General features: G+C 42.0%; 1 protein-coding gene across 1 annotated transcript in view; it reads right to left on the minus strand.

Moving 5' to 3' along the window:
* Positions 1-429: 429 nt before the first annotated feature.
* SNX30 (sorting nexin family member 30) overlaps positions 430-18820 on the minus strand; it is a 51238-nt gene continuing 32847 nt past the window's right edge. Inside the window, exons 5-9 of the mRNA XM_050912818.1 lie at positions 18270-18465; positions 17412-17611; positions 13203-13289; positions 7580-7732; positions 430-5734 (exon numbers count right to left, since the gene is read on the minus strand). Coding sequence (XP_050768775.1) covers positions 5675-5734; positions 7580-7732; positions 13203-13289; positions 17412-17611; positions 18270-18465 — 696 coding nt within the window. The 3' untranslated portion in view covers positions 430-5674. The remainder of the gene's footprint in view (positions 5735-7579; positions 7733-13202; positions 13290-17411; positions 17612-18269; positions 18466-18820) is intronic.

Here is an 18820-nt window from a genome sequence, read left to right on the forward strand (position 1 = left end):
TATGTGTCTACTTACATGCTAATTGAATTAACAAGGATTAAGTGGCTTCCAAGCTTTTGGACTAAGTAAAAGCAAGTTCAAAGCCCTTCAGTAACTGAAATAATCTGGAGGCAAATCAGGCAGCTTCAGTTCAAGCCAGGGATGCAGCAAGCAGAATTTGATTACTCACTATGCAACCCCTTATTCTGAGGAAGTTGCTGCCACCCCTGCTCCCCCCCGACACTTGTAATGTTTCCTCAGCTGCAGGCTTTACGTTTAATACCAGATGTACTACAGCAACAGACAGATGACTTAGTTAAAATCTTGTTCCACTGCTGATTTAAGGGAAGAGTATTTCTGCGGTAAGATAGTGAGCTGCCCAGCAAAATAAGTGCACACATCATTTCAATGGCGAAGGCTGCAAAAAATGAAACTTTATATTCTAGGTAAAGGAGTCATCTTTTAATACATTTATTGGTCCATTCCATTAAATTAATTGAGGTAAACAAACGGTGCATTTTAAAAAAAATGTACACACTAATAGAGAATTACAAACAGTTTTACCTCAAAGTGTTTTTTCTCCATCAATACTAGTTCCATAGTAAACAATACACAAAGTATATTTATACAGAGATATATGAAAGGGTATAGAAACATGCCAGCACCAGAAGGCAAGACAACATTTCCTAGCCTGCAAGTCTGAACAAGAGCACAGTTGCCAGATTTGGTCAAGTGCAGGAAACAAGAGCCTCTTTCCCATTTTTACATTGTTGACTAGCTAATTCACAGAGAGACAAGTCTTTTCACAGCTTTCATTTTGGTTTTTAATGGTATGAACGGTGACTCTAGGTCCGGTGAGTGGGTTTACAGAGGTTGAAAGCGGAACAGTCTAGGCAATGAGCCAGCACCATTTTGGTCCCCAGTACTGACACCTTCAACAAGGAAGGGGATGAGATCCACCTCCACTCACAGCCAGCTTGCCTTCACCTGCATAGCCCAACTCTCCAAACCTTAAGGAGGGACAGAGGCATGCAGGCACAGAGGAAGAGAGAACAAGGATGGTGCTGCTTTATTTTCATATACTAAAGACAAAAGCCCTTTGGCTGGTTTGTTATTGTAAGACTGTCCCTCTGCAATCTGTCTCCCTGTGCAGTGGGAATGTGGCACTGGCCCCAACCCTGCTGACTGATCTCGATATATGGATACATACCCCAGCAGGAGAGTTAAGGAAATGGTTTCGCTTCAAAGCGGAGTACCAAGGCCTTCAAAGTAGTCTAGGACAGTGACTAGCCTTTAACATTTTAGCCTGCCACTTACATAAGAGTGATCTACTTACGCCTTTTTGGAAAGTGCATTATCTTCTGCACAAGTACTGTGCCTTCACCATGCAACCTTAAAACTAGCCCAGTTCATTATTGAGTACTTGTACAAGTCAGACACCCCGGCAAGACTCCAAAGTGCTAAGCATAGAATTAAGCATTGACATTTTATGCCATAAAATTTGTTAAACAGCACTCCCAAAAAGTTTAAAATGCAACATTCACACTGCCAGAAGGCAAGTTTATTCTTGTGATCCCCAGTTTTACAACAACAACAAAAAAATCTGGCAAGTAGTAGCAACTCCCCTACTTTTTTAAAAAAAGACCCCATTTTCCCTATTTATTGGTTGTTGTAGTAAAAGTTAATATACCAAGGGAAAGACTGTTCTACTGTCAGAGTTTAAGGCGGCTGAACATCTAATGAGCTAGTTTAGCCTATGCGATTTTGCTCAGTGGTTATCAGCACCAGGATTTTAAACAGTCTGCAACATTAATTGTAATCATACTCAGTTAAATTGTGCAAGTTTTAACAAAAGTGTGGCTCCTGTTAAAACACTGAACAGTTTCTGGTGGGCTGGGAGGGAATTCTTTTGTACCTTGGCATCTGCAGGACCAACACCTGAAGCAATATCCATCACGAACAGGCTATGCAGAGCCACTGCTGCAAGGCTACCTCACAGTACCTCTGCAGGACCGTCTCTGCCACTCATGCTTCACAGATGTTTCTTTCTACCACTTTTCTACCACTTATCCCACTACTCTATCCTTAGCGCGTCAGTGTGACAAAAATCCAAGTAGACTTCAGTGAAGAAACCATAGTTTATTCTTTGATACAACTCACATCAGAAAAGTTCGTGTCTTTAGGGCTACACCTATTACCTGTTCATTTTTCAATGGATACCTGAAAAAGCTATGATGTTTCAACATCTATGTTTATTGCAAGAGTCAGAACCTGGTAAGGATACATATGAACAATGCACGGTTCTTCACCGAGCATGAAAACAAGATGTCAGTGCTTGCTTTATTGTGCTGGTGCCAGTTAAAAGAAGAAACAAACATCCCAGAAATTACACAGAAGTAACCAGGACAGCAGTGAATTATGCATCCTCTCAGAGGGAACTTGGTCTGGCTATGGATTACAAGGAAAACTGGGCTAATTTAAGGACTGTTGAAAGATCCACATGTTACATAGGCTCATAGAAAGGGTGCAACTACTTTTGATGTCATTTTAGTGCATGTGAAGAGGGTGACCTTAAGTGAGTGAACACTCAAGAAGTTACTCAAAGAGGAAGCTCCTGCACTACTCCTGCATCCCTTTACCAACACCTTTTACTTTTCACACCTAAGGTTTGGGCCATCCAAAGGAAAGACTCCTATCCTGTAAGGATTACAGGATAACATGTCAGAGTTTCACTAACAGTTCAGAGCTCAACCTTCCACTAACAGCAGTTAAGTGCACCCTTTACAAGTGTCACTCTTTACATATTACAGGAGTTTCCTGCTATTTTGTAGTTCTCCCGTTTGGCACTGCTGTCCCAAACCTCACAGTCAGGATCTTCCCCACACCTCACAGCCTCTTCCACAGTTACCTAGTGATTTACAACAGCTCTTTATAAAGAGACTCCTCCATAGCCCATAGGAGCTGAGACACCCACCACTACACCCCCTTAATACACTGCAGCAATTCTTGCAGAGGATTCCTCTTTTGAATGTTAAGTTTTACTTCTATTGTATGGTCTTACAAGGTTTTGGTGCTCCAGATCATGTAAGAAATCCCATTAGTGGCCACAGCCTGAGGCACATGTTCAAACCTCTCCTCCAAATCAACTTGCAGGTGCCACAGAGCCACATACTCCAACAAGGAAGTGCAAAGCATGCCTGCCTTTCAATAGCTTAGCCAGAAAGGGATATATCCGAAATCAAAACGTGTTTTGGATAAGGACTACTTTAAAAACCATGCTGCAGAATCAGTAGCATCACATTAAAGAAAATTTAAGCTGATCTTCAACAGCTCCAGCCTCAACAATTACATGTTGATTTGAACTTCACTTGGTACTCCCAACTGTCCATTATGCTGCTCATGAACAGCTGTGATGTCAATTGCTAAATTCCCCAGAACCAACACCCACTTCAGTTTGACATAAAACATTGAGGTCCTGTTCCCTCTCAGTTGTAAGGCATCAGACAAAACCTACTCACCTGTAGGGAAAAAAACACACCATCCTTTCTACTCATCTTTCACTTTTTTTTGATAAGGTGAAGGGAAGACTGTCTAAATATTAGTTCAAATTACATTTTGCTTGACTCCCAGTGATGCTGCAGAGTCAACTACAAAATTCCGTTTACCACACAGGAACCAGCTCAAAAAAGCATGTTGATCTCTGTTGTGGGAAATAGGGAAGACTGTAACCCTGAAGGTCATACTGATAAATGGTATGGAAGTGCTTATTTTAGAAGGGAAAGACTGAGGAAAACGCTTGGTTACTACTTCAAGATGATCCCCCTAAGCACTTCCCTTGCCCAACAAGAGTAGTTTGTCGTTCTGAACCTAACAGCAACTTAAAGCAGAGTTCTCGTTTACACCAAATAAGTGTATATTGACAAACTATGAACTTAAACCAAAAAGCATAGTTTGTTTAGTACCATAGAGTTGTCAATGGAGGCCGAGTCAAAAAGGAAGACCTCTTAAAATGTCTTAAACTTGACTTTTGCACCCAAAGAGCATCATCTGATTAGCCTGACAGCTACCATATTGCTGCAACAACTCATCTCGACAGTTGCTATAAAGCTACCAAGCTGAGTAGGGAGCCTTCGGGTATACTTGGTGTTTATGAAGGGATAAAGTCCAAACCAGACTGGTACCTGGTAGGTCGTCACAAGAGAACACAAGTTGCACATACTCAATTACTGCTCAGATTCTTCACAAGAATGTTGCCAGAGATCAAGTAATCACTCAAGTTTAGCAGTAAGCGCTCAGAGTTATTTATTCCCCTAAATCCCAATATTACACTGATATTAGCCCCAAACCCCCTCACTTAGGATGGTTAAAAAGGATTTATCTGCATGCTGTTAAACCAAGACTCTGGGACCCTCAGAATTACAGCAGCATTCCTAAGGCCATTAACACCAAGCAGGCATTTACTTGAGGTTGGACTGCAAGAGAATGGGAAAAAAGGGACTTGCAGAAACAGTTAAATTTCTAAAGGCCAATAAAAACTACTAAGAAAATAGATCTGTACCAAAAGTAGTCTTAAAAGACTTGCCATGTGGTTCAGTAGAGACAGGTATGAACACTATGTGTACCTAACAGGGTACCCATCTATCACCACCAACCTCTTTAAGGCAAGTTTCACACACAATGATGCCTGGGTGTAAGCAAGCATTTGACACTTTTTGGCTTTTGGCTGCTGCAAAAAACATGGAGAGAAAGCAGAGTTCTACCTTTAGTATAGCAGGCACCTTACGTGACCAAGCCCTCTAGTTCAGAAAAAACACCCCAAAACATTTAAAGCATGGACCAAGGGAATTCTAACATGCAACTTCCAGAGCTAGCTTTAGAAAAAATACACTAAAGACTCATACTTGCTTCCACCATTCCCATAAGCCTTGAAAGGCTGCTGTTTAACTCACTCCTGCAGCTAGGCTGATTTTGATCCCCGAGTCAGTCACAAGTACACTTCAGCCAACTGACATTACTTCATAATCACCAAGGTAAACAAAGATACTCAGTATGAACCAACAGCATGCCACACTCACAAAAACCACAGTTCATGCTTGCATCACAGGCTATCTGCAGGTGGTGTTGGTATGTTCTGTCTAGGACCAGCCCAACTCCACATAGAAAAGTCTCCAGAAACCATTTTATCCAGAGGGAGCATATGGGTGGTAGCAAAACAGAAAATAATCATTTCCAGCTTTTCCCTGTCCATCCAAAAAAAGGGTAAGGATTGGTTAGGGAGTACTGTATCATAGGAATAATTATCTTTTTTTTAGCAAACAAAACAGAATGGTAATAAAGATGTCATTTGGCACCTTGCAGTAGAGTTTTATTTTCATCTTTTTAGTGTTCCACTCATCAGTTCCTTCCAGACTAGAGAGGTAAGTTTTATCAAGATCCCCGTGCACTTTCGCTATGAACCCCCAAATCACTCCATAGGATAAAGAAGGAACCATTCAAGATAACTCAAAAAGATGAAACATACCCCAGTTTAAACACAGAAAGTGAGGAAAAAAACTCAAATAGTTTTCAGAGCGTCTGTTCCAGCCTAAGTGCAGCTGGCATTTCAGTTAACTTGACAAAAGCAGTCCTTCGTACAGTTCCAGTATGTCTAGTGGTACTGAGCATAGAAGTGCTAGACTGTCCATGAAGGTACTTCTTATTTGGTCTCTGGCTTGTCTTGCAATAGTGGTATAATTGACTCCCACGCCGTAAGGCACTGAAGAAAGAAAGAAAGATTTAAAAAAATGGATTGTACATCAGTTCTTGTAACATCTGACCAACCCTTCCAGACCAACTGCAAGTTCACAAAAGGCTAGCTGGGTCATTATAGATAGCAGAAAAAAATCTTTACAGATTTTTTTCCCCCTACAGAAAGGGGAAAACCACCCAGAATCCTACACAGCAAGAAAGTGTCCAGAAAGAATAGCTGCAGTTTCCAAACAAAGAAAACAAATTAAAGCTTTCCAAAGTCATCGGCTGGTCCAAGCCATTAAAAATCATCAGAATACCCAAGATTTCCAAATATCAAGCTAGATTCTGCTAAACTGAAGAACGCCACAGCTTTCAGCTAGGCAGACAAACTGTTTCTAGTAGAAATTCACATCTTTGTGGTGTGACTGTAGGAGAGGGCTGATTTCAACACAATAGCAGCTATTATAGACTACCTCCAGCAAACTTATTTGAAAAACCCATGCATTTAGGGAAGGTAGTTCAGAGACACAGTGTACTCTGGTACACCTCTGGGACTTGACTCCACTGCGTGACGAACTGGTAGTGCCTGATATAGTAAAATAGAAGTGGAGTCTAGCTTCTGCGTTATTAGAAAGTCACTCCAGGCTTTGGAGTAATTTCCCCAGAAACGTGTACTTACTCCAGTCCTTGTGCTGTGTATCATTACTGTCTTTCAACCATGTACAGCCCAGAAGTCAAACTGGACAAATATAGACCATGGAATACATATTATTAAACACTGAGGAATAGGCAAACTCATCACCAGCTCTTATATCCACAAGTCACTATTGTCAAGCATCTTCCTCCTAATCTTGCTGATTGTACTGCAGATGAATAGAGTATTTCTAGTTGTGCATCCTAAAGCAATTAGACCCTTGCTGTAGCTAAGAGCAAAACTAAGATGTACAGATTTAACTGTCAATTGCTGGATGTTCAGTGGAGTCTTTAATATCGCCCTCCACAGCAGTCTCAGAGGAGACCAGGGTGAAGGAAGTTCTGTGTGACTAGTTGTGAATTACTGACAAAGACAGACAGTGGAAGGAGCAAAGGAAGTGCATATTATTACTACGTGGAGAGGTAACCTAGCACAGGAAGAAGTTTGTAAAGTAGATGTGGGAAAAAGCAATAGGCAAGAAGATGATCACCATGCATAAGCCTAGAAGTGTTTAATATATCAGCCACCGCACTGGGAAGCACTATTCTAGCATAAAGGAAAACTAGATTGGCAGCATATGCAGCTAAATGTCAAGGCCCTTTCACTTAAAAATCTGACACTGAACCTCAGGTACACATGCACCAGCTGAAAGAGGGCAGAGGCACCTGACTAGGTATTTCCAGGACTAGCACACAAGGGACAGAACTAGGCACAAGGGGACAGAGATTAGAATAATTTATGCATACCAAGTGTAATCTATATATGGATCCATGGATTAACCCATGTAGTTTGGTTCATAAAAGGCAGAATCAAGAGATTTTCTAGTCTGGTAGTGTTACTAGAACATGCAATTTTGGTCTTTTCCATCACCACTACTGCTGCTCAGTAATTTGTTCAAGTCAAGAATGCAAGACAGACAAGCATCCAGGATGAAATGCTGTTACAGGGTTGCCTGCAAAAGGCTGCTAGTCTCATGCAGATCACTTGAGCATGACCAGCAACTCAAGAGATTACACTAAGTTGCTGACAAAGAGCAGCTTCCACAGCACTAGAGAACTGATTTAGATGTCCAAGATTCTTTTTTTCAAGACAGCATGAAGATTTCCTGAAGAATTATCACCACCTGAGAGGAAAAAGAACTCTTATTCCTGCCAATGCTCCAGCAGTGCCACATACCTTCTCGTAGTACTGGATGTTTTTATCTGCCATCCCCATGAGTAGCTGCCTAAAGTCTTGTCTTTTGTTGTTCTGCCATCTCTCCATATCTGCTTTCAGGTCAGCATTGAAACACTCTACTCGGTCTTGACATTTCTCAACATCTGTGGGTACCTGCAGCAAAAGAAATGAAGATTGAAACTGTCACTGAGTGCTAGACTGCTGAATTAGCTCAAACCTCACTGAGCAAAGCTACAGAGGAAAGGGTAAGTTAACAGTCCAGTAGTTACTCTGAATAAACTCAGTTATGGCTGCAGGGAGAAAAGCCCCAATTCTGTATTAGTGAGAAGACGGGTTTGCTTAATTTGTTCACTGCTGTTTGAGGTGGTGGGCAGTTGTGCTTGTCCATCTCCACGCCAGATATGGAGGCAGACTGAGGAAGAGCTTGCTAGAGGCCCATGAAAAGGAAAACCATTTGGTGTAAGTGCTGGGTGCCTAGGCTCAGTTCCTAGTTCTCAAATTGAGCAGCTTGACTACAGCTCCAGAGCAAGCCTTCTCTCCTTCTTCCCATTTACAGCTGCACTAGGCATTTCCCGATTTACACTAGTGTGTATGAAACAACAAACATTTAGGTTTGTCCAAAGAGCTGGATAAGAGACCTCAGTGTTATCTCTTGACCGTAGTATACAAACAGCAGTGATCAGCTATGGCTACAGAATAAAATTCTTAAGCCTCTAGTTTCTAGCTTCCACTTTTAACCTTACAAGCTGCCTCAAAAAAGTGTAAGTGCAAGGCACTGATGAGCATCACTATGGATTGGCTCACGGGGCCTTTGGGCTCAACACTGGACATGTAATCACACATAAGCAATGGGAGAAATCTTGAAGGACAGTCTATTGCAAGCCTAGGTAGAGATTTAAATGGATTATGACAGTAGCCACCAGCCCAAGGTAGATGCACTTTAGGCCAAAGAAGTTGGTGTTCTTTGCTTGGGTTTTAACTAACATCATGCATATCACCAGGCAACTACAGGAACAATTTACAAATGTTTCTTCAAGCAGCAAAGCCATGAACACCCTTCTCTCCGTTCTTGTGCTGCATGATCCACACAGACAGGAAGCCTGTAAGGACACGCAGACTAAGCCCATGACCTCAGACGAGGAAACCCCTGAGCTCTAGCACCAACATCAGAAGTCAGCTTCCACTCTGGAAGCTGCAACTTGCAAAGGCAAAAGGTAGAATGAAGAACACTTGCAGAAGTTTGTAGTCACTCCTCTCATACTTGATACTTTCCGAAAATTCCGTTTTTCTTTGAGGGGCATGAAGGAAGGAAGAGGATGAACCGACTATGTAAGAAGCTTTTCATGGGTAACAATATAGGAAGTTAGAGGTGTGCTACTGCCTTGTAGTTTGGCAAGGTACACAATTTAGGCAGAAACATATCAACTCTGGTTCTTCTCCAGGATGTGGATTAGGGCCAATCACTGAAGTACTACATTGACTCAGAGAAGGTCCTACATGTGTTCTCCGATAAAGCTGTTTGAGACAGAGGAAGCACCTCCTTCTTACTCATGGGATTTGACTACCCTTTATTCACACAACTGGATTTACACTACAGGCAGCTTGGGGTTCAGTAGCTACACATTTCCCCCACCTTCTCTGAACACTATACTTCTGGCTACAGAATCCACTCTGCTACAACTCCGGACATGAAGTTCTCTCGTAGGCTTCAGACAAGAACTACCAAGTCAGTGGCTGGAAGGTTTAGAAGATGCTCCCCTCAAGGCAAGTACGCCTTGCATCATATTTATAAGTACTCTGCTATCTTAACGGGAAAGGCTAGGCTATCAAGAGAAAGAGTCATGAAGTCTGGAAGCAAAACCACATAAGATTTCCCAATCCAATTAAGTTAGTTTCTAAGCACTCACCAGCTTCCTGCTTCTTCTGCCAGGATCTGAAACCACAATGAAGCTATAAAAAAAACCAAAAACAAAACAACCCTGTTCTTTCTCACAGCCTGTTCTCCTGCAGGTCAGGCTGAGAGGGCTGTACGCATTTAGAGCTACAGGGACAACCCAGTGGTCAGCAAATGTGTCACATATACTCTAATTAAGGAACAACAGCAAATGAACCCCAGCTAAGTCTCCACAGGCATCATGAAAGCAGTGTCTGCACATGCACCATTCCTATCTGGGAGTGTAAATACCTTTCCTTCCAAAACTGCAGCTTCCCAGAACAGAAGTTGCAACTTAGTAGCTGAAACAAAATTTTAAGTTAATAACACCTTTCAAGCACTTTATATCTAGTGCAAGGTTAATGAAAAGAAAGGTTATAGTTCTAACATCAAATCTGGGCATAAGTTGAAACATCAGTGCTGATGCTTTTATCTGCTTTTACCAGTGGAGATACTAAATATTAGCTAGCAACTAGGAACTGAGAAGAAAGAAGACTGGACTTTGGGGGAAGGTGCTACTTTCTTACTGATGGCTGCTCTCAACTACTTGAATAGCTCAAAAAAACCAGACCCCAAAACCAAGCGACAACTGGCTCAAACTCCAATATACTCTGGAAGGGCCCATCACTATTTTAGTTAGTCAATTTAAACTGAGATACAGGCAAGAACCGAACATAAAATTGTATACTCAGGAGCCTGGTCACCTCATTATATGATAGGAAGTTCTGCACCTACATTGATTCCTTTTCACATAGTTCTTGAAGACACCAGAGTCTAAGTATGCCTCACATCTAGAATTTAGCGTGGTCAAGTGCAGATGGCATTGCTTGCAGCATAAGCATGTCCACTTTTATAAGAGTCCTTTACAGCATCATTACCAACTAACAAATGGTCCTAAAGCACAACAAATCCAGCATTTATTAGGCAACTAATCTCTGTATATGTGCCATCGTTTAACCCCAGCCGGCAATTAAGCACCACACAGCCGCTCGCTCACTCCACTCCCCACCCCACCCCTCTGCAGTGGGATGGGGGAGAGAATCAGGAAAAAAAAAGTAAAACTTGTGGGTTGAGATAAAGACAGTTTAAAGACAGAAAAAGAAAGGGAAAATAATAATAATAATCTACAAAACAAGTGATGCACAATACAATTGCTCACCACGCACTGACCGATGCCCAGCCAATCACTGAGCTGCAGTGCCCCCCAGTCAACTCCCCCCAGTTTATATACTGAGCATGACATCATATGGTATGGAATACCTCTTTGGCTCATTTGGGTCAGCTGTCCTTGCTGTGTCCCATCCCAGCTTCTTGTGCACTCCCAGCCTCCGCTGGCAGGGCAGCATGAGAAGCTGAAAGTCCTTGACTTAAGATAAGCGCTACTTAGCAACAACTAAAACATCAGTGTGTTATCAACATTATTCTCATACTAAATCCAAAACACAGCACTGTATCAGCTACTAAGAAGAAAACTAACTTTATTCCAGCCGAAACCAGGACAATATGGTATTTCTACCTTCCCAGTTCTCTGGAAACATATACTGTTACAAGCCTTTTTTTCTGCAAATACACATGGTCACCCTCTACTTCAAGTTCTGCACTGCCATATTTACTGTTCCCATAGATCACCACACTGCCTTGAGGCAGACAGAATAAACTAGGTTATCAGAGGTGGACTTCATCTCACCAAAAGGAAACAATGCCTGCACTTCACTGCGTTGGCTGGATTACTGCAAAACCAGCTCCAGTGTGGGTCAGAAATGGGTAAGAAGCACTTCACCACTGTACTTGTTAGAAACAGAAAGGCTGCAGACTGTGCTATACTGTTACACTAGTGTTAAAAAACACCACACACACTATGCTTTTGGTGTAAACTTCAGCATTCTGAGCAGTATTTGCTGACAGACATGTACAGTAGCCCTACAAGCCTTCTGCATTTATAGGCCACTGAGTTCTAAGCTGATCATCTCAATGTGAGAATGACCTAATGACACTGACGGAGCTTTGTGAAGCCAATCTGATTATGTGTACAGCGAGTCCCAGAATGCCCTCCAGTGGAAGAGATTAACAAGTAATGATGGGCCCTCATTTTGTGATCCAAAAGTAGGCCTTTTTTTCCTCTTAAGGTTTTGGGGGTTTTTTGTTGTTTTGTCTTTTTTTTTTTAACATAGTTTCTGCCAAAACAGCTAAATATGCCAAAAGGAACACAAATGCTGTTCACTGTTCACCCAGCTCATGACCCTCTGTCTGCTTTTAGTTTCCAGCAAGTCATAGTCAGGAGACCTCACTGGATGTAACATATGCTGCTAGCCACAGCTCTGAGCTACCAGCTCTTACAGACAAGGACACTCCCTCCAGGTGGAAAGGAAACTGTGAGCTAGTATTTTATGAACATGCAAGGAGTTCTATTAGTTTGTTCAACTTCATCTTGTAAACACCACAAAAGACTTACGTTAGAAAAAAGGTACAAGGAGTTGCCAAAAGATATGCTTATATTCTGGGGAGGAGACCTAAGTATTCAGAAAATTCTTAGACAACTATTTAGGTGCTGTGCTTTACACAATAATCCCACTGAGAGGTGAGATGCAAACGCCTTTTAGTAGGTGAGAGATAGCAAAGTTCAGCAGTTCCACTGCATCAAGATCTTGATGAAGTCAAATGCCTAAAAACCTCAACTGGCTTGCTGGATATGCTAGATTTAGTTCCCTCCATCCTACATACAACTTGTTAGCATAGCTGCTTATAGAAAGCTACACTGAGGAAGTAAGAGTACATACCACACCAGCCAGCAGTGGGGCAGGCAAAAGATCAAAATACAAGAGCACCACAAGACACCTAAGACACCACTATTTGTAGAGTCCGTGACAGACACAAGATCAGAAAAATACTAGTTTGCATTTCTATGCTCTGGTCCTCTTCAGCTTCTTAGACTAAAGACATTATGTGAACCTCTCATAAGATTATTGTACAGGAGTCCTAATACTGGAAAGTCATCCATTAGTTATTAACACAAAGACGAAGGGGAACCAAAAAACCCCAAGCAGAGGAAGGGAACAAAACCTACCGTCATCGTTGGTGAAAGTGGCAGCAATTTAAGATAGGGCTCTTGCATATTGCTTCATGCAGAAAGCAGGTGGCAGCATAAGCATGCCAGTTTACAGCTTTGCTTCTGCATGAAGCCCAGCCAAAACCAGACACCCAGTAACACCTGCTGTGTCTGTTCAGCATCACACAGGAAGAGCTCCCTAGCAGAAAGGGCAAAATATGGAGTCTTCCACAGTCAAAAGAGGTGTCCTACAATACAGTTCAGCAGTGCCAGGGCTAGGACCTCAACTCAGCTAGCTGACATACTGCTCAGTCACCACAGACTGTTCTACCACTGCTTCAGTCCATGTCACTAAACACTCCAACTGATTGCCTAGCTGTTGTTCAAGTGTTACACAGGTCAGAGCCATCCTGCTCTGAATGGTGGTAGATCCATAGTACAGAAGTTGCTAGATAGGTTATATATGTTCATACCTAGGTCTTTATTTCACACTAGCTCGCCAACAACAAACTTCTGTTCTGCCAGAAATTGTTTATACTGCAAAGAAGCCGCCAGACTGAGACAAAGCAAGTTCTGTTTCTCCATTCTTCTCACAAAGTAATGTGAGTGCAAACTATTTTTGTAGAGTAGTTTTAAGTGCTAACCTTTGGACGGTCTTCTTTTTTCAAGGCTACTGCTTCCAGTTTTGCTTCATACTCCGCTTGAACTTGGTCTCTCTTCTTCAACACATTCTATGGGCAAGAAAAAAGACAGCTGTGAGAGGGATCCTCTTGTTCCTTCCCTCCCCAGCCTGCAAGAAACTGCAAAGTGATACAGCTTAAGTGCTAATTCAGTCTTAAGTCAGACTTTCAGACTTACTTTGTCCTATTTTACAGTATTTAGGAAGTAGCTTTTAAAAACAAAGAGCACTTGTTCTCCAGCAGCTGGTAGGGTCAGATAAAATTCAACTTTTGGACAAGCTGGAGACAAGCAAGACAGAAGCTGTCATGTAACCATGAATATAACCCTGACTAAGTAAATTCAATTCATCAGTTGACCTGTTATTAGCATGAAAAGGACATAAACAAAAGCATCAAAGCTGTCAAGGACTAGTGCAAAGCTTTTGATATCCTCAAGTAGCAGACAGACAACAGCATGGGCTAAGAGACAGGAAGGCCACCACAGAAGGCATTACATCTCCTTTTTCACTTGCAAAGACTCCTCGAAGTCCTTGATAGCAAACTGTTACATTCTCGTGTTAGAACAAAAGTAAGCTTTGCTTTTAGATCAGTTTGGGGGTTTATTAAAAAAATTTAAATGATGATAAGCACAATTTAAGTGAAAGGCACTGAACCACCTGAGTGAGTTTCAAAAGCAGCAAAGTTTTATTGACAGAGTATTCTCAGAATAGAGAGCAAAAGATGCTACACTTATCCACAAGCCAAGATCTCCACTAAGGTTATACCACAGTCTTACAATTTAAGAACAACCACAGAAATTAGTCTTTTTAAGAATATACCACCAAAAAATAAGCAGTTCTGTATCTGCAAGAGTGGGCAACTTACTTCTTCAGTCTTCACAACGAAACAACTAGTAATTTTTTTATAACTCAGTTGATGCAAAATTATTATTAAAAATGCTCAGAAGGAAGTCTGCCAACACTCACTGCTGAAACATCTGTAAATAAGAACTTCTCTTGCAGCCAACTGGGCCAGTTCATGCTTTGAGTCTTCCCTTCTGCCACCCAGAAGGAATTACCCCACTAGGATAAAAGGAGGTAACTAGTCATTTTAACAGTTTCAGACAAGGCTAGTAAAGCAGAACTAGTCATGTGCACTGCTACCTACAGAAATATGTTTAAAAGTAGTTCTCAGAGCTCTAAGAGTCAGTCTAGGCAAGATCTGTTTCCTAATTAAAGATGTACAAACCCTGTATCTACTAATCATCTTCCCCTCCTCCCTCTTAAGCCAAGTGAAGGTCACCAGTGCAGTTGCTCTAGTGTAGAGATAGGAGACATTGCAATCAATATTCTTACAAACCTCAGTCCATGATAAATGGGAATGGCACCCCATCCACAAAGTTGCTATTGGTTTAGGCAAAAAAAGGGGGCAAAACTGAAAAATTCACCTTCAGCAGCTTAACCCTCCCTTTTGACCCCAAAGGGATGCAAGTAAGCATGCCACTGGTCGTGTTTGCTTGAGAAACCACAACATTCCCGTTCATTTTGGAATCTAAGCAACTATGTGGAATAGCCCTTAAGTGATTGAGGTTACCAATGCAAAAGCCTGAGAGATTTAACAGGTATTTCTACTTTGTATTGCCTCTTGAACCCGAGTCAACTGAAATTTCTTCTCAGAAAAACCACCACCTCCAGCAACTGCATTCAGCCTTTAGGAGCCTGGAGTTAGTGCAGTAAGCTGGATCTGTACCAAGAGTAGCCAATGATTAACAGGTATCGGCAAACTAGATTCAAAGGGCAGGTGTCTTATTTCTCCTTCAGTGCTCAAGTCCATCCACTGTGGACCATTAACAATATGCTTCTGAATACAGCTTTAAGTACCCATTAATGGCCGACCTGTGATGAGAAAAATATTGCCTTCCCTTTCACTTGTCCCATATGTGAAAGGAAGTGTTTCCTCTGACACCTCCAGGCAATCTCTTCTCAGTTGTAGGTCAATGCATTAATGCTTCAGCAGCTCCTCTGAAAAGCTCTGTACCAAGTATCCCCACAGAACTACCACAGCCCATGCAATACTTCTGCTAGTTAAGGCCTCAGAGAAAAAAAAATTTAAAAAATAAAAAAAAAATTAAAAAGTTGGAGGAAACCAAACCAACACCACACAGAAGAAACTCACACACCACACTTCAGTTATTTGGGGACAGAACTAAACCACTGGTCCCTGTACAAGCAAGACTTAACTTGCTTTCAGTGAGGCAGGTCCTTCTGCATTTTGTATTTAGTTGAAACATTTCACCTTGGCCCATATCTCTGAAGGAGCTTCAGGAGTTTGCCATCAGCCTCCTTTCTCAAATCGCAATCCTATGCCATTTGCACACCACATAGCTTCCTACCACAACTAGACCTCACAAGAGGATCCTTATTTACTGCACACCTTTAGAGAGACTATTCATGTGGTACTTGCGTTAAACATGCACTAAAAGTAACATCCAAGCACACAGCTGGGGATTGCATCATCTGATAAGCCTTTCTGGCAGTGTTAAGCATACAGAGCTCATATAACATTTTAATAGCAGCACTGAATTATGTAGAGCATTTGCCTCTGGAGACTTGCAGCCTCAGATGCTGCACTTAGCATCTTTGCCATCATCTGACAAGAGCCCTTTTAGAATGGGGCTGTCTCCAAGCCAACAGGTAGTCTAGCTGCAAGCCTTTAATGCCACTCTCCCGGTGGTAAGTGGTCTTTAACTGCCTGAAGCACCTCTTCAGCTGAAGAAACCCTTGCTTTTTAGCTTAAAAAAATTTTCCCCCACTACATTTGTGAAAAGCACCTCTCAACTCCACTTGCCACTTCAGATGCCATCTCCAGTAGGCCGTGGCCTTTGCAGCATCAAAAGCCAGATGTTCCGGGCTAAGAGCTTTAACCACTAGCCTCATGCTCTGTTTATTTGTAAGTACACACACACCCACCCCTTCCTACAAAATAAGGATAAGCCTGAACACCCTACAGCGCGGGTGTTCCAGCAATACTTGGGTGTTAATAGTGCTGTAAAGAAAATGCACCTTGTTTATGCTGGGGTCAATACCATGACTATGAAAGCAAAGAGTATACTCAGGGAATTAGTGCAAAGCCTTCTGCAAGAATACTTCAGCCAGGCAAGACAGGAGGCATACAGCTAGCCATCTGAAGTGGGCAAAAGAAATCTGCGGTAACTTTTTCAATTCTCAGTTTGAGAAGTATAGGATGACCAAGATTAAGATGGAGAAGGACTACCGTGTTCAGACTGTAGGTTTACAACAGGCTATTAGATCTCTAAAGGAGTGCACATCATAGTCTTGTAACGGTTGTTCCAAGTGGAAAGTCCTCAGAAGGAATTTGTCTGTTAGTACCCTATAGAAAGACTAATACATACTGTACCATGGCCATGTGGTGAAGAGCTCTAACACCCAAACTAAAGTCCTTGGTTTCAGTTTTCAGTGCAGTTAACTCAGTAATTCTTTTCCCCATGCAATGGGATTGACTACCAATGCTCCTTAACTTCAAGAGAATAAAAACTGCACTGAAGTAGCTTTTACTACTTCTGCATAAGCAGTAAGATATCAAGTTCTTAAAGAGATTAAGAGTCACAGAACAACATCTTTAAGCAGTTACTTGGTATGCAGAACTTTGTAACAGACACATCCTGCCTTGGGTATGGGGATGAGAAAGGAAGCAGTGTGGACACATGGTTCTAAAAGGAGCCACCCAACCCTGCCACATACAAGTGACAGAAGCTGCTAATGCTACCTTTTCTGCAGGGCCAGACATTGACCCAGTAGTGAAGAGCTGAGCCACGACTGACTTTCTAACAATTCAAAGAGAAGATTCTAGGCAGCCACAGGATGTGTCCTATAGAGTACTACCTGCCACTGCGATGAAGAAGCAACTCTTCAACACTTTGTGTGCACCCTAGCATTACAGACCTTAGCTTGACTGAATAGCACAGCAGATAGATAATGCTACCCATGCAGTACCCTGCTACTAAACATACCTAGTTTTGTTTTGATTATGAAAACATCCTCCTACTTAATGTATTATTTACTTCCCCACTTTTCCCACCACCAACGCTTCTCGCTGTTAGAAAGGATGAACTCGCTGATATATCATTCCATGCAAACACAATGACAGCGTCTTCTGCCACAAGGCTCTCTTTACCTTCATCGACTCTGAGTACAATATATATTCCCTAAGCACAGGCAGGAAGTCTTCTGTCATGTCTTCACTGAGTTCTTCAAGAGCTGTGCAGCAGTTTCCAATACAGGCAGACACCCCTTCCAGTGGCTCTGATAGCTCAACCTCCAGTCCTCCCCAGGTTGAATAAACAGGTCCATATTCTCGTAGTTCCACCAAGTATTCTGCAAGAGGCAGATGGAAAAGTAGATTAACAGAGTAAGAGTGAGACACAAGGATCTGCGAACACTCACACCAAACAGGAGAAACCATGCACCAAGCTTGGCAAACATTAACTCCCTCAGGAGTCAAGTCCTGTGTTGCATTAGCATCTTAATAGACAGAGCTCTATGGCTGCACAGGTGACAGGTCCAAGTTGCCTTCTGCTTAAATGACCATTCCGACAAGCTTCCAATACAAAGACACTTGCATCTGTGCAGTAGCCAAAGTCTTTTTTTTAAAACATATGTAAAACTTGGCTCTGCTAAGACAGGTCTGTAAAGGTTATCGTTGTCTAGGAATTCCATCTGTACTCCTCCAGACGGCATCTACAGGTTCCCCACCCCCCTAAAGTCTTTCCAAAAATAACTCTAGTAAGAAAGTAGGTTGGTATAACAACAAGAACAACTTTAAAAAAAGTTTTGGAGAGTTGAGCTAAGGTAAGATACTGTGTTAGGCTTTGGGGCCTGTTTTAAATCCGCAAGAGGCATTAGATTTTGCTCAGTGTGTGCCTCATTACAGCCCAGAATCATTGATGCAAGTTGTCTTGGTCATGCCATCAACTAGAACAAGATACAGAGCACGCAGACTGAAGTATTATGATAGAGCACCTTGTGTCCTTACCCAACTGTTCCTTGATAATCCGTTGCGCTATTCTGTCAATGGTACCAAGCTTTAAAGAGAATGTGTCCAGATACTCCCCAATGGCTGCAAACTCCAGCGGCCGACTTCTTAATTTGTAGCCTCCTGTGACATATTTGACAGACTCCCCCATCTTTGACAGCAATGCCATTCCTTGCTTTTTGTAGGCATTAAGATCCTAGGAAGTTAAAAAACCAAACAAACAACGAACAGTTTGGAAATATTTCACTTGCATGTTGGAAGATTAATGCAGTGAAGGATATATTCCAGTCAAGATCAAATCTTGTGAAGGCAAGAGATTACATGTGACAGCTAGCCATGTACATCTCACTTTGTACAAGCTGTACGGCTGAGCACAGTCTCAAGACTACCTCTAGATGGAGATAAGCTATCCAGGAGAATAGTATGAAGGACATTATAAATGAGTAAGTGGTCCACCTTTGCACATGGCCAGGCTTTCCCATGCTCCTGTGCTGTCACCAGGGAAGTAGTGATATTAACAGCTCTGTTTCCAACAATACTGTTCATGCCAT

Source organism: Gymnogyps californianus, chromosome Z (assembly GCF_018139145.2).
Source record: "Gymnogyps californianus isolate 813 chromosome Z, ASM1813914v2, whole genome shotgun sequence".
NCBI lineage: Eukaryota > Metazoa > Chordata > Aves > Accipitriformes > Cathartidae > Gymnogyps > Gymnogyps californianus.